Source organism: Arabidopsis thaliana, chromosome 5 (assembly GCF_000001735.4).
Source record: "Arabidopsis thaliana chromosome 5, partial sequence".
Lineage (NCBI taxonomy): Eukaryota > Viridiplantae > Streptophyta > Magnoliopsida > Brassicales > Brassicaceae > Arabidopsis > Arabidopsis thaliana.
In genome coordinates this window covers 866,040-879,931 of record NC_003076.8, presented here as the reverse complement: position 1 = coordinate 879,931, position 13,892 = coordinate 866,040, and the positions used below count along the sequence as shown (strand labels likewise).

The following is a 13,892-nucleotide window of genomic DNA, read 5'->3' as shown; positions in this document are numbered from 1 at the left end:
CATCCTTATAATTTCAAAAGACACACATCATTATAGCTAAAGTAACAAAAATGTGGATTCAATGTCAACACTAATCTTAGAAGATGTTATTTTATTTTCTTTCTGAAAATGAAATTAAATCTGTGTTTTCTGTTCAAGAAGGTGTCATTCTACATATACCATTTTTTCTTATTAATAAAATGAACTACAATTTTGACACTTGGAATGTAATGTATTATATTAAGAAGAATCAAACTGGATTGCGTATTCTAAATATGCCACTCAATTTATTGATTTTTTTTCCTTTGATTTCACATTATCACTAACTAAAATCCTAAAACTTTATAAATAATTTTATATTGATGGCTTGAGTCATCCACAAGTAGTTTCAACACGAAACACAGTACCACAACACACACAATTCAAGCATATTATAAATTCCTGCAAACTTATTACGTTTTGTAACAAATTACATTAAAGATTTGAAACCAACTATTATATATAAAAGCTACTAAAGTACAAATTTAACTTGAAAATACGTCGAATTCTGTTTTTGTTTCTTAATACTACTAATCATTGCGGATATATGTACACTTAAGTTGCTGATTAAATAATTAAGTTAATTAATTGGAAAGTAAAAGGCAATCGAATTTTGGGGTCGAGCAGTTCATGTGCAGTTGAGCCAACCCACAATTACACAACACACAATTATGAATCATGATTCTAGTTATGTATACAATATTTAGTTATAATGATATTAGCTAAAACGAATTAAATATATAATATCACTCCCTATGTTTGCGCCTCTTTCTAAGAAACTTTGATTTTTATTTTGGTTATCCAATTATTTGATCAAACCATTATTAATCTTGTGATTAGCTAATAATATGTATTCGATGAAGTAACCTCCCTTATCGTAGTTTGTAACTGTAGTCTAGGTCTTTGTAGTATAGTATACTAATAAACTCGGTGACAGCAATTTATAAAATTCAAGAAACACATGTTTTTTTAATATTCATTCTACATAATGAGTTTCTTAGAGCTGGATTGATATCCAACTTTTACTCATTCAACTCTATACACATTAGTTGTCTTTGGCTCTCAATGATTATCTTTTGCTAACGTGTTACTATACATACAATAGATCATTAAGAAGAATATTTTTGAGTGTATTGTGAAGCTAGTATCATCACAATTTTAAAATGAATAAATCAGGAGGAATTGATTTAAGTCTTGGCGTCGAGGATTGTGTGTGTGAAAGAGAGATAGAGAATTGCTTGGCCGCCAAAAGAAGCCATTACTTGCCAACTAGCTAGCTTCACTACTCAACCTAAGCAAAGCATATACTTTATAAATAAATAAATAAAATCATAAACATAATTAGTCGTCACCCATCATACATTCATCATCACCATCCTAACAAAACCTTTTTTACAAGGCTTCTCAAAAACCGTTAAGTAGTTGTTGCAACTTGCAAGGATCACCTAAACAAATTATACCGAAACTTGCACAATTGAATTCCAATATTTTAAAAACATTTTTCTTTTGTCATTTGAAGCATATAAAATGGTTCTGAATTCTGATATAGGTGGGTGGAACAGAGTCTTCCCCCATATAGCAAATCCCTCAACGGCTCTAGAAATACGTTTTAAGCTTCACGAGGAATAAGAAGATTAGGAATATATGGGCTTAAAGCAGGCCTGAACTAAATTAAAGGCCCAACTAAAAGAGAGGAAACAAATCTCGATTTGCTTTCTCTGGTGAGCGTGTCTTCTTCCGATCGTCTTCTCCGGCTGCGTGAATTCTCCGCCGAGCCATCTCTCTGGCGAATCTCCAGTGAGTTCTATTATTTTCACTCTGTCTTTTATGCTTCCCGTGAAAGGGATTTTTTTATTTCTCTCCCTCAGATTCTCCTTGTCGCCACCAACTCATTCGTCTCCCTACCCATTTGTGGCCACTGGATTTTTTGTATTGACCTTTCTTTTTTCCTCATGAATCAATTGAAATCTACTGTTAAGCATTTGACGATTTTGGACAAATTGGTGGTGATTTAGGAATAACACGGTTGTGGTGGTGGCGGCTACTTCAACGTGACGATGACAGATTAGTTTCTAGTGATGACAGATTAGTTTCTAGTGGTCGCAGAGTTATTTGGTAGTGATGACATAGTTGTATTCTAATGAGAACAGATTGTTTTATGGCGGTAGACGGATTTGTTTTTGATTAGAAACCCTAATTTTAGGAATCTGTTACTGATTTTGCTTAGTTTTTGATTTGGATATGTAGAGAATAATGGCTACAGCTACATATCCACCTCCTCCTCCATATTACAGACTCTACAAGGATTTCTCAGAAAACACTGATTCTGCTCCTGAACCTCCTCCTCCGATTGAAGGCACCTACGTCTGTTTTGGAGGCAACTATACTGTGAGTCTCCTCCACATTTCCCCCTCTTTAAAATCTTCATCTTTATGTGTTTTTAGCAATTTTCAATTTTTTTGGTTAGTAGACTGAAGATGTTCTTCCAAGCTTAGAAGAACAAGGAGTGCCTCAACTTTATCCAAAAGATTCTAATCTTGGTATGTCATTCTCCTAACTCTGTGAAATCAAACTCAAAATGCAATTGCTATTGGCTGTCTAGAGTATGGTTTTTGGTTCTTCCCTTCATTGGAATCAAACTTATTACATGAGTTCATTTGCAAGTTATGTTCTTTGAAAGTACCTCTTTGAGTTCAAATATCTTTGTGTGTAGATTACAAGAAGGAACTCAGGTCACTGAATAGAGAACTACAGTTACATATATTGGAGCTTGCTGATGTTCTTGTTGACAGACCTTCTCAATATGCGAAGAGAATTGGTGAAATTTCTTCAATCTTCAAGAACTTGCATCACCTTCTCAATTCCTTGAGGCCTCACCAAGTAAAGAAGCTCTCATCTTTCGATTAATTACAACATGGTTTCAACACTTTTTGTTTTTTCATCGTTTTGATCTTTCTCTTGTTGTATAGGCGAGAGCAACGCTTATTCACATTATGGAACTTCAAATTCAACAGAGGAAACAAGCTGTGGAAGACATTAAGAGGTTTGTATATGCTACTTAAGTTTTCTGTCTTTATGGTGTGTTAATAATTTAATATCAATCTATCATCTGTTTAAAGATTCTTCAGAAGCTTTGTTGGTTGTTCTTATGGGTCCGTTTGATGTTTTGGTTGTGTGCAGGAGGAGAGAAGAAGCACAAGGACTTCTTAAGGATGCTTTCGTCACTTTAGATGGTCAATAAAGTATACTTTTTGTTAATCCCATTTTGTGTAAATTAGCGCTAATAACCTATGCCCTCGAAACTTTTTTTAATTGATCCTGTGTGTGTGAGAGAGAGAGACAGACGTGTGCAATCTCATGATTCAACAAGTAAAGCCTATATCATCTTTATTCAATGTTACCCGTGAACCGGCATTTAGTTCCGCCGGTTAGTGCGGTTCAACATTTATTATTACAATTTCGGCTTAACGGGAACTATTATAACCATAACGGATTCATAAGAAGATTAGACCAATATGGGCTTAACGCAGGGCTAAACTAAATTGAAGACCCGACAGTTTGTTCGTAACTACACGTAAGTATCTGAACAACAACAACAGCTTTATAAGGGAATCAACAAAAAATAGTTGAACAAAAAAAAATTAACCTTGTTCAAAGCTAAATCCTGTCAAATATCTTTGGAACCCTAGCAGTCGGTCTTGTCAATTTATCATCAGCATGGACGAATCCGCCATCAAAGTAATCTTCTTCTCCTTATGGACTCTCCTCTTACTCACTCTATTTCTCTTCACAAGAGGATGGAGATGAAGATTAAGATGGATATGGACAGGAGAAAGAGGATGGAGATGGAGAATTAGGAGGGAGATGGAGAATTAGGAGGAGACGAACCTCTTTGTTTTTTTATAATGTATTTACCTTTGTTTGTTTTTGTCTTTGCATGTTAAAAGTAAGTAAGCTCAGTAATCATCACCTGCCTTGATCATGTATGATATGTCATTCTCTGGATGTTAGAAAAAAACAGTAGTAAGCTTAATCTATTAACGTTATCTGCTTTCGGTATTACAATGCAACCTTGTTTTCTAATTTTTAACAAAAATGGATCCAAAGCTATCTTTGAAGGTGATTTTAAACAAGTCATTCAGTTGGTCAACGGGAAGAGTCTTAATTTTGGATTCGGGAAGCAAAAGCCTGGCGACATCGGTTTGAAGATATCCAGTTTGTTTGGACTCCAAGATCAAACAATAGTCATTTTATTATCATTTTTATGCTCCACAATTTATTATTGATGCGCTACATTACCAAGTACTACAAGCTTCAACTTATAAAAAAAGAAGAAGATTAGAACCATATGGGCTTAAACGTAGGCCAGAACTAAATTCAAGGCCCAACAGTTTGTTCGTAACTCATACACACGAAATGTCCCAAACCAGAATAAAATTAGGGAATTAACGAAACAAAAAAGACAAAGAAACCTAGTTCAGAACTAAATCCCTAGATCATAGCAGTCGTTCTTGTCAATTTATAACTGATATAGGAATAAGAAAGAGGGTTAAATGGACACGTGGAGGGTGGAGATTAGAAGTTGGTTTAATGGCTGAGATTGTTTGGATGCTAACAGAAGAGAAAAGAAGCGTTAAAAGGAAGCGAAGAGGAAAAATAATCATTCATGAGATTTGTGTTGAATTGTTATCTTCTTCTTCTTCATTTGTCCTCTGTTTCTCTGAGAGTTCTATTTGAATTCTCATAGCTATTTCTTCATTGTGATAGAGCTGTTTCTACTTCTAAGCTTTATCACATGAGATTTGGATTCTCGTTTTATGAACGACGATTCAATGTGTGTTTGTGATTGGATTAATTGAGAAATTGTGGTTTCTCTGTATCAATAACCATGGACGAATCCGCCATCAAAGTAATCTTCTTCCCCTTATGGATTTTCTTCTTACTCACTCTTTGCTTAACCTCTGTTTCTCTATTAATGTTGTTTTCTTTCTCCACAAGTAAGAAGAAAAATATATCAAGTACGCGTAGTAGAATCTCTGATTAGATCTTTTGTTGTACCTTAGGGTATGAAATTGCTGCAATTGAACGAGATTGGTGCAAACTCTCGAAAGCCCCGGTAAATATATTATCTTGGGAATTTTATTTTGGTGGTACGTGCTGAATGATCATATAATAATATTAACTCTCCACCTGCAATCAAAATTGTTGCTAGTATCCCTTGGACGAAGATTTCCGTGGAGGGATATGACACTAGGCTCCGTGAGTATACAGTCAAGCTCGTGTTGGAAAAACATTTCGCTTCATGCGGAAAGATCACACATATTTATGTTCCCAGAGACTTTGAAAGGGGTATCCTCAAGAGGTACCGTACTTTGTGGCTTCGATTTTCCCCAAAAAAATATATAAACTTTGTATCCTTGGTTTTACAGTGTCGCCTTCATGTGTATCAAAGGAGAAGGTGGCGAAGAAAAGGCATTGCTGCTTAGTGGAACTGACGCGGGAGGATGGACTGCAATCGTTAAGCCTGCACTCTGGCAGAAAGAAATCATGGATCCTTGGCTTCCTGGCATGCCCAAACTTGAAACACACAGGTAAATTCTGATAATACTACCTGATCCTTGCAATCAAATTTTTATTAGTTTAGATTCTTGTGTATCTGTAAGACACTTGGCTTGTCATTTTAATTATATTCCTCATCTCCTGCAATCAAATTATTATTTAGGGTCCGCGTTACGGGATATGACACTTGTGTTCCTAAGATTGATATCCAGATGGCCTTGTGTGAACATTTCTCTTCATGTGGAGAGGTCACGCAAGTTGTGGTTCTGCCTAGGTTTGTCGCTTCTTTCTTCCTCCAATTTGTCCCAGCTCTCAAGTTGTTGACTCTAACTAATTAAAGACTCTTTGTTTCTGTTGAATTCGGCAGCGGTTCAGGTTCCATTTATCTTCAAGGAGAAAGATGTGAGGACAAGGCGCTTCAACTAAATGGATGTAAAATGGGAGGAATGAATCTTGTAGTTGAATCTGTTTTGATAGAACCCGAAGACCTAAAAAAAGAAAAGGGCGCGCCATCATCACGCCTACTGGCCATACTGGCTATACGCCCTTAAGTACGTACAAATATTTGATTTCTTATTCTTGGTAACAAACTCAAACCTGGATCTCATCATCCGTTTCCTTGTTTATATTTTGATATTTAGGTTGTTTATGCAAGGCGTATGAGCTTAAGAAGAAGAAGATGGAGATGGAGATGGAGATGGAGATGGGTGAGAAGAAGAAGAAGAAGAAGATTGAGCTGATGAAGGTAGATAAAGTGCTTAAGAAGCATATGGCGAATAAGAAGAAGATGGATATGAGCACGAAAAAAGAGGATGGAGATGGAGAGTTTGGACATGGCTCTCTTTTAGGAGAAGACGAACCTCTTTAAATGTTATTTACCTTTGTTTTTTATGTTAACAGTAAGTAAGCTAAGTTATCATCATCTACCTTGATTCTCACCCATGCACGTATGATATGTCTTTCTCTGGATGTTAAAAAAATAATAGTAAGCTCAATAATCGTTATCTGCTAGTTATTCAAAGCAACCTTTGTTTTCTAATTTTTTCTAGCTACTTCAGTTTTTCCTTGAGATCACACACTCTTCAACATACCCTATGATATTAAAACACAAGACCAGCAAAAGCATCTTTATCGCAACATGTAATGTTAAAGGTATTTCCTTGAAATTGACAATTACTACTACTCAAGGATACAAGAATATCAATATAGTAAGTGTGTATTTATTACTTAAATAAAGTATGTATACCATCCAACCTACCATCGAAGTCCTATGTATGTTGGTGAGTCGTAAAAGCTTTTTTTTTACTAGATTAATAACGAAAGAGATCATTGGTACATACATTTGCAAAATCCCCACTAAAAATATTGCACACGTGATTAGTTAATTACATCAAATGAAATTAACTTTTAGACTTTTTCAAATTCTTTGACAAGTCTTTGTACATTTTCAACGGAGCTTCCATTTGCCTCCGTCACGGCAGCCTCGGTCTTCCGCCGTATCTCCTCAGCCCGAGCAGCCACCTCGCGTCCTCCCTCACCCATCGTTTCCGCTATGACCCGACCCAACTCATCCGAGTCAGGCACAGTTTCACCACCTTCGCAAACCCTAACCGCAACACCCAAATGCTCCACAAGCAACCTCGCGTTCACAAACTGGTCCGCCTCCATGGGCCAGCCCAAGATCACAGCCCCACTCGTTATCCCTTCAAGCACTGAGTTCCATCCACAATGGCTCAAAAATCCACCAACCGCCACGTGTCGCAACACCGCCAGCTGGGAGACCCATCCTCTTACCACCAATCCCCTTCCGGAAACCCGATCCTCAAACCCGTCGGGTATCGGATCTTTCTTAACCACCCAAACAAACCGGGTCATGCTTTTCTCTAAGCCTAGAGCCAAAGCATCACACTGGTCTTTAGTCAACGCCTTTTGACTTCCGAAACAAACGTATAGAACTGACCCGTTTGGGGATCCGTCTAACCAACTCAGCAAACTCGGGTCTACAGAACCCGAATTCGATTTAAGACCCGACCCGATTGAACAAAGCGGGCCAATAACATAAACCCGATCATGACCCATCCTCTGTTTCACGTACTGAAGATAATCATCTTCCAGAATCTCAGAAGAATTGAAAACAGATCCGTAGCTCAACAAATTCATGGAGAAATCTTTGATTGATTCGAGATCCGGTGACGGAGTTTGGAGACTTCGTCGGACTATAGACGGAAGATGCTCTTCTTTGAAAATCGGAGCGCGAGGAAGATCAAGGAGATGAATCGGATCCGTTGATTTGATTAGATCGATGTTCTCGAAGCAAAATTGAAGAACGGAAACTAAGAAGAAGCTGATGGAGAAGAAAGCGAATCTGGGGATACCGATTTGATTGCAGAGATCGTGAGTCCATCCGAGGAAGAAATCGGAGATGAGAGCGATAGGCGGATTCGGATGAGATTGGAACCAGTTGATGATTGGTTCTCGTAGCTGACGAAGAGAAGCCATGATCGGGAGATTTCCTGAATTTCCGACGTCTTTAACGTTTTCGACGCCGGGAGAGAGTGAAGGATGAGGAGGGAAAGGGAAAACGACGGAGGTGACGGAGGAGGGATGAGCGGAGAGAAGAGGAGAGAGGTAAGTAAGGTTACCGGGAGTAACGATGACGGAGACGTTGAATCCACGGAGGCAGAGTTGGTGAGTTAAGTCAAGTAGAGGAAGTAAGTGGCCTTGTGCTGGGAATGGAAACACCACTATGTGCGGTGGTTTTGAATTCTCCGATTTAGTTCCCGGCAACAATAACACTTCCGTCATTTTGCGGTGGCGTTGCAGTTGTTATTTGTGTGTGGTGGTAGAAAATTTGGTATTTGCTACATCAAATTTTCATAATATATAATCAAAAATATGGATTAAGACAGATTAAAGTTGTATACCCCATCATTCATAAAAATGTATGCATTGGTTTGACTCATAGTCTAAGATAAATTTCAAAATTTATGAACTTTCCTTTCCAATCTCAAAGTTACTTTCTTCAGTTTTGTTAAAGAAAAAGAATATTACTAAGAAGTGATCATAGGAAAGAATCATACTCTTTCTCGTTCTTCAACTGCTTCATCTAAAACTATAAACATTTTTCTTTCGTCATTTAAAACGTATAAAGTGGTTCTGATATAGTAAGTGGAACAGAAATATGTTTCACAAGGAATAAGAAGATTTGGAATATATGGGCTTAACGCAGGCCTGAACTAAATTTAAGGCCCAACCGTTTGTTCGCGGGTTTAGTCCGGTTCAACATTTTTTTTGTTCTGTTTAAGAGATTATATGGGCTTAAACGCAACTAAATATAAGGCCCACCAGTTTGTTCGTAACTTATACACGATAGGATTTATTTAGAGATGTCCCAAACCAGAATAAGGGGAAAGAACAAAACCATCTTCAAACCTAAATCCCTAGATCTGAAAAATATCTCCGGAACCAGCCTAGCAGTCGATCTTGTCAATTTATCACCATGGAAGAATCCGCCATTAAAGTAATCTTCTTCTGCTTTAACCTCTGTACGTTTCTCTACTAATTAATGGTTTCTTTCTGCACAAGAAAGAAGAAAAATATATGAAGTACGTATAGTAGTAGGATTTCTGATTAGATTTTTTTGTTGTAACTTAGCGTCTGAAGTCGCTGGAATTGAACGATAGTGATAAACAGTCCACGTAAATTTATTTACATATATTTGTGTGGAAATTCTTGTTTTACGTGTTGATCATATAATATTAACTCAACCTGCAATCAAAATCAAATTGTTGAAGTAGCAGTAGCACGGCTATTTGCGTTGAAGGATATGACACTTCGCTTAAGGAGTATCCTCTCAGGCTGGCGTTGACAAAACATTTCGCTTCATGCGGAGAGATCACACAAATTTATGTTCCAAGAGACTTTAAAAAGAAAATCCTCAAGAGGTACTTTTGTGGCTTTGAATTTGCTGCAAACTCAAAAATAAATAAGACGACTTGCATCGTTGGTTTTACTACAGTGTCTCCTTCATGTGGATCAAGGGAGAAGGTGCCGAAGACAAGGCATTGCAACTTAGTGGAACTGACGTGGGAGGATGGACTGTTATCGTTAAGCCTAAACCCAAACATGAACCTCCCAGGTAAATTAATTTGTTGATCATACAATAATATATGAACTCGATCGTGTAATAAAATCAAATTGTTGCATTAGCCCTATCACGACGATCTCCGTTGAGGGATATGACACTTCGCTTCAAAAGTATCTTCTCGAGCTCATCTTGGAAAAACATTTCGATTCATGCGGAGAGATTAGACATGTTTATGTTCCCACAGACTATGAAAGGGGTGTCCTCAAGAGGTACTTACTCTCTGGCTTCTTCACTCCCAGCTAAGTGCTAACTCTCAAATTAATACCACTTTGTTTTTTGTATCGTTGGTGTTACAGTGTTGCCTTCTTGAGGATCGAGGGAGAAGGTGCCGAAGACAAGGCATTGCAACTTAGTGGAACTGACGTTGTAGGATGGACTGTTATCGTTAAGCCATCCGAAATATTCTATGATAATTCTTCGCGTGCTCCTGCAACTACTCCTGAGGCATCCAAAATACACAGGTAATTTTTGATAATATTATCATTCTGTTTATTATTTAGCATATTCTGTAACATGTGTTGTAGCTTGTCATGTTAATAATATTTATCAAGTTATTGTTTAGGTTCCGTGTTACGGGATATGACGCTTCGCTTCCTGAGATTGATATCCAGATGGCTCTGTGTAAACATTTCTCTTCATGTGGAGAGATCTGGCAAGTTACAGTTCTCTCTAGGTTTGCGCTTTCTTTCTTGTTCCAATTTGTGAATATTTTTTTCCCAAGGCTCAGAAGTTATTGAATTATATAACTAAAGAGACTCTCTTTAATTTCGCTGTTGAATTTTACAGTACAGCTTTCGTTTCTCTTAGAGGAGAAAGATGTGTAGACAAGGCGCTGGAACTAAGTGGATGTAACATGGGAGAAAGGACTCTTGTAGTTAATGAACCTGTTGTGCCGCAACCCGAACTCTTAAAAAGAAAAAGGGTACGCCACTGCACTACCACTGGCTATATGCCCCCAGGTACATGGGATAAGGCTGATGCCGATGTCTATGACGAGTGACGAACATAGCAGTCCAAGGGAGTCATGGGATGGTAATGATAATAATCCATGATGTTACTTGCATCATGTTTATATGCTATTTTTTTTTCCTTTTAGTTCAATTGTAAACCATACTTATTTTGTCTAATCATTGTGAAAGCTGGATTGAGCCAATCAGAATCAGTATTAAATATTCTCAAAAAGAGGAAAATAAATTCCTATTGACTTAGATTAAGGACTTTTTTTTTTCCAGACCTCAAAATAAATAAATAAAATATAATAATTTGCAACGATTAGAGAAAATGAGAAGAAGTGAGAGAGAATATTATTACTTTGATGATTTGATATATTTTTTTCTAAGAAGTGATCATAGGATCTTCTCTTTCTCGTTCCTCCACTGCTTCATCTAATCTCCTCCACCTATTTTGGCGTTGCTCTTCCACTTGTTTAGATTTGGCTTGTTTTTCTTCGTACTGTTGCTGACATTCTTCAAAGAGCTCAGGGTCCATCTCCATGAACATTCTCTTTATATTCGCACTTAGACCGTGTACCGCTTGGTTCCAATGAGACTCTATGTTTTTCTCCAGGGATGCAAATATGATGGGAAGGATCACTCCTCGGTTCTGAGCTATTAGACCCACCACATGCTCGTTGTTCCACAAGAACAGAGCTCGTTCTGCAACCTGCATTGCATGGTGATATATACATGTGAGCATGAGAGATTGTAAAATTCAAAATTCCTAGCAATCAAGCAAAATTTTGGTTAAGTTTGAGCTACAGAGAAGATGAATCAGGCTGAAGTGAGAATTCCATGACACATTACCAAAGGAAAAACAACGGTTGAAAAAAATTCAGAGGAGTTGGTTGTTTGGCAGAGTTGAATCAAGATGAGTTAAGCTATAGAATGATGTAAGCATAGAATAATTTATTCAGCAGATTGTAAAAGCAAGCGCATAAGATAACCCCATCAACAGAGATGGGTCATGATCAATTCATTTTGGTGAAGAAGCATGGGAAAGGCGAAAAACTCAGAAAGACAAAGTGAACCATGCCAAGGACATAAATTGCAGTACTTTTTTCAAATGGAGGAGTCAGAACATGAGTTAGAGGCAATAGGCCTAGATCATTGCCTCAAATCGATATGCAAAATTACCACACAACATAATAAGAAGCTAAATAACAGAGGTTCTATAATTTAAAGGGTGTTATGCATAAATGAGAACCTAATGAAAAGATTGAAAACGGAAACCAACCCATAAGAGAGATTACTAACCTGAAAATTAGAGCTACTGAGGCATCGAGCAATCTGTTGGAACAGAGGGACCATACAGCGTTGGAACTCAACAGTTTGTGTTGCCTCAAGAACCTCTTCAAGTTCACCAAGAAAGAGAACCTCTTTTGTACAATTTGTCACAGGCCAAAACTTTAACAAGCCCCTGATCACCGTATCCGCAAGCTTATAATCTTTCTCCACAAACTGAACGATGCAGTAAGACAATTGTTGGTGATACATAGCGATTGGTTTTGGCTTATGCAGCGGTATCAACGCCCTAATCAAAAAGAGCTTGTGCTCCTCCTTCATTGGCAAGGCAAACCCATTAATAATACTACCGAGAATCTCCAAAAGCTCCCCAATCCCACTATGTCTCTCTGTCTCATAAATAAACCTATAGAAAATATGGTTCATTGCTTTCCTAATAAAGGGCCTGTGAACCATAAACTTGCCATAAATCCTATGAAGAATCGTTTTCAAGTACTCCCTTTCTCTAGGATCTTCAGTTTCAAACAATTCAAGCAACCTCAACACAAAAGAATGATCAATATACCGTTTTGCAACTTTTGTATCTGTGTCAGAAGGAACAATGTATCTCAGCAGCAACTCATAAATTAGCTGTAAATGAGGCCAAGATGGTTCCAAATAAGGCTCCTCTTCCTCAAGATCAGCAGGCTCTTGACCTGTATTCTCGTGTGAAGCCGGAGGAAGACACCGGAATATATTAACCGAAATCATCTTTACCATTTCTTCTTGACAAACTTCAGTGAGCTTCCCTGCTCCAGACTGTATAAAATCAACTAGCTCCAATAACGTTTGCCTCTTAATCTCCTTCTCTCTCGCATTCTTCAACGTATCCGTAAAATCAAATTGAAAACAACAAATCTGGAGTTTCCTCAAGAACAAGGATTGACGCTCGGAGACAGAGACGTCTCTGAACAAGGGAAGAGGCTCGACTGAATACATAGGAGGCGGTTGTGTGGTGGCCGCCGCCATTGAATTTGGAGAAGAAGGAACAAGCGAACCACGAGATGCGTGATTTACAATCATATTGGATCCAGGACCTGACCTACCTGGTGGATCAAACCCATACATAGACGAATCATTCGCCTCAGCTTTAGAGGCTTTTCGATTTGCCCCTTTCATGATCTTCTTAAACATGGCTTTACGCACTATAAACAGACCTCAGGAGAACCCTAATTTAGAAACCCTAGGTTTTACGTATGAGGGATTCAGTGGAAGAGAGAACTCAAATTGGATCAAAGCGTGAAAATGAAAGATGAATTCAGATTCAATTGCTTTCCAACAAAAACCTTGTACTAACGCTTCTTCTGCATCAGTCTTTGACTATTGTTCTGTGAGATCTGAGAAGATGAAAACAAAACCGTTGGATTGATAGAAGAGATCCTCGGAGAAATGACCGGAGATTTGGACAGCGATTTTTCCCGGCGAGCGAGAGAGAGAGAGAAAGAAAGAAAGGGAAGGATCTTCAAATTAAAATGGAAACAGAAAATATAAAATTAAAGGTAACGATATTAAATTTCTTCTGTTATTCAAAATCTCTCTCTTTATTGTCTTTTCAAATCAGAACCAAAGACACGAAGATATTTATTAAAGTGTTTTTAAAAATTATTTTGATTTTTGGTAAAACATTTTTATGATTTTATCCTAAACGCTAGCGTAAGTGTGATGGCTTAGTGCACGTGGCTTGTGAGTGAAGTGCTCGCAACTTTAACAATTTGGTCCATTCATATATGAATAATAATGACTATAATTATGCAAAACGAGATGCTTACTTCGTTTTTTTTTTTAATTATAAAACATTACGTTATGCTTAAAAAATAAAATTAAAAGACATGAATTTCAACTCTCCATTTAAGATTTAACATGACAATACAAAATAATGACAAGTGGTC

General features: G+C 37.5%; 5 protein-coding genes across 11 annotated transcripts; 3 read left to right on the top strand and 2 right to left on the bottom strand.

Moving 5' to 3' along the window:
* Positions 1-1,382: 1,382 nt before the first annotated feature.
* AT5G03500 (Mediator complex, subunit Med7) lies at positions 1,383-3,578 on the top strand. Of its 7 annotated transcripts, none has more exons than NM_120430.3 (6): positions 1,383-1,815; positions 2,266-2,406; positions 2,489-2,558; positions 2,732-2,898; positions 2,988-3,061; positions 3,199-3,578. In NM_120430.3, the coding sequence occupies exons 2-6, from the start codon at positions 2,272-2,274 to the stop codon at positions 3,257-3,259; spliced, it is 507 nt and encodes a 168-aa protein (NP_195970.2). In that variant the 5' UTR covers positions 1,383-1,815; positions 2,266-2,271; the 3' UTR covers positions 3,260-3,578. The 7 variants fall into 7 exon arrangements, with proteins under 7 accessions (NP_195970.2, NP_001078525.1, NP_001330957.1 ...); NM_001085056.2 differs by having other exon boundaries at positions 2,246-2,406; NM_001342708.1 differs by having other exon boundaries at positions 2,034-2,406.
* Positions 3,579-4,680: 1,102 nt separating this feature from the next.
* AT5G03495 (RNA-binding (RRM/RBD/RNP motifs) family protein) lies at positions 4,681-6,639 on the top strand. Its single transcript, NM_001085055.2, has 7 exons — positions 4,681-4,927; positions 5,082-5,134; positions 5,231-5,380; positions 5,448-5,609; positions 5,741-5,851; positions 5,945-6,128; positions 6,219-6,639. Exons 1-6 carry the CDS (start codon positions 4,907-4,909, stop codon positions 6,126-6,128), a joined length of 681 nt encoding a protein of 226 aa, NP_001078524.1. The 5' UTR covers positions 4,681-4,906; the 3' UTR covers positions 6,219-6,639.
* Positions 6,640-6,859: 220 nt separating this feature from the next.
* Positions 6,860-8,728, bottom strand: AT5G03490 (UDP-Glycosyltransferase superfamily protein). Its single transcript, NM_120429.4, has one exon. It carries the CDS (start codon positions 8,380-8,382, stop codon positions 6,985-6,987), a length of 1,398 nt encoding a protein of 465 aa, NP_195969.1. The 5' UTR covers positions 8,383-8,728; the 3' UTR covers positions 6,860-6,984.
* Positions 8,729-9,076: 348 nt separating this feature from the next.
* On the top strand, positions 9,077-10,873 carry AT5G03480 (RNA-binding (RRM/RBD/RNP motifs) family protein; the record flags this gene model as incomplete). The annotated part of the gene is made up of 8 exons (NM_120428.2): positions 9,077-9,097; positions 9,232-9,275; positions 9,378-9,521; positions 9,596-9,715; positions 9,787-9,933; positions 10,021-10,185; positions 10,287-10,397; positions 10,511-10,873. The coding sequence occupies 8 exons, from the start codon at positions 9,077-9,079 to the stop codon at positions 10,722-10,724; spliced, it is 966 nt and encodes a 321-aa protein (NP_195968.1). The 3' UTR covers positions 10,725-10,873.
* ATB' ALPHA (Protein phosphatase 2A regulatory B subunit family protein) lies at positions 10,680-13,593 on the bottom strand. Its single transcript, NM_120427.3, has 2 exons — positions 11,977-13,593; positions 10,680-11,386 (listed from the first exon to the last, which is right to left on the bottom strand). Exons 1-2 carry the CDS (start codon positions 13,135-13,137, stop codon positions 11,060-11,062), a joined length of 1,488 nt encoding a protein of 495 aa, NP_195967.1. The 5' UTR covers positions 13,138-13,593; the 3' UTR covers positions 10,680-11,059.
* Positions 13,594-13,892: the final 299 nt, after the last annotated feature.

Bases quoted from the DNA above. Each gene is read 5' to 3' on its own strand.
- AT5G03500 (NM_001342709.1), top strand. From the start codon at position 2,159: ATGAGAACAGATTGTTTTATGGCG. The intron at 2,183-2,265 runs GTAGACGGATTT...TTGGATATGTAG, and splicing joins GAACAGATTGTTTTATGGCG to AGAATAATGGCTACAGCTAC. The intron at 2,407-2,488 runs GTGAGTCTCCTC...TTTGGTTAGTAG, and splicing joins GTTTTGGAGGCAACTATACT to ACTGAAGATGTTCTTCCAAG.
- AT5G03495 (NM_001085055.2), top strand. From the start codon at position 4,907: ATGGACGAATCCGCCATCAAA. The intron at 5,135-5,230 runs GTAAATATATTA...AATTGTTGCTAG, and splicing joins GCAAACTCTCGAAAGCCCCG to TATCCCTTGGACGAAGATTT. The intron at 5,610-5,740 runs GTAAATTCTGAT...ATTATTATTTAG, and splicing joins CCCAAACTTGAAACACACAG to GGTCCGCGTTACGGGATATG.
- AT5G03490 (NM_120429.4), bottom strand. From the start codon at position 8,382: ATGACGGAAGTGTTATTGTTGCCGGGAACTAAATCGGAGAATTCAAAA.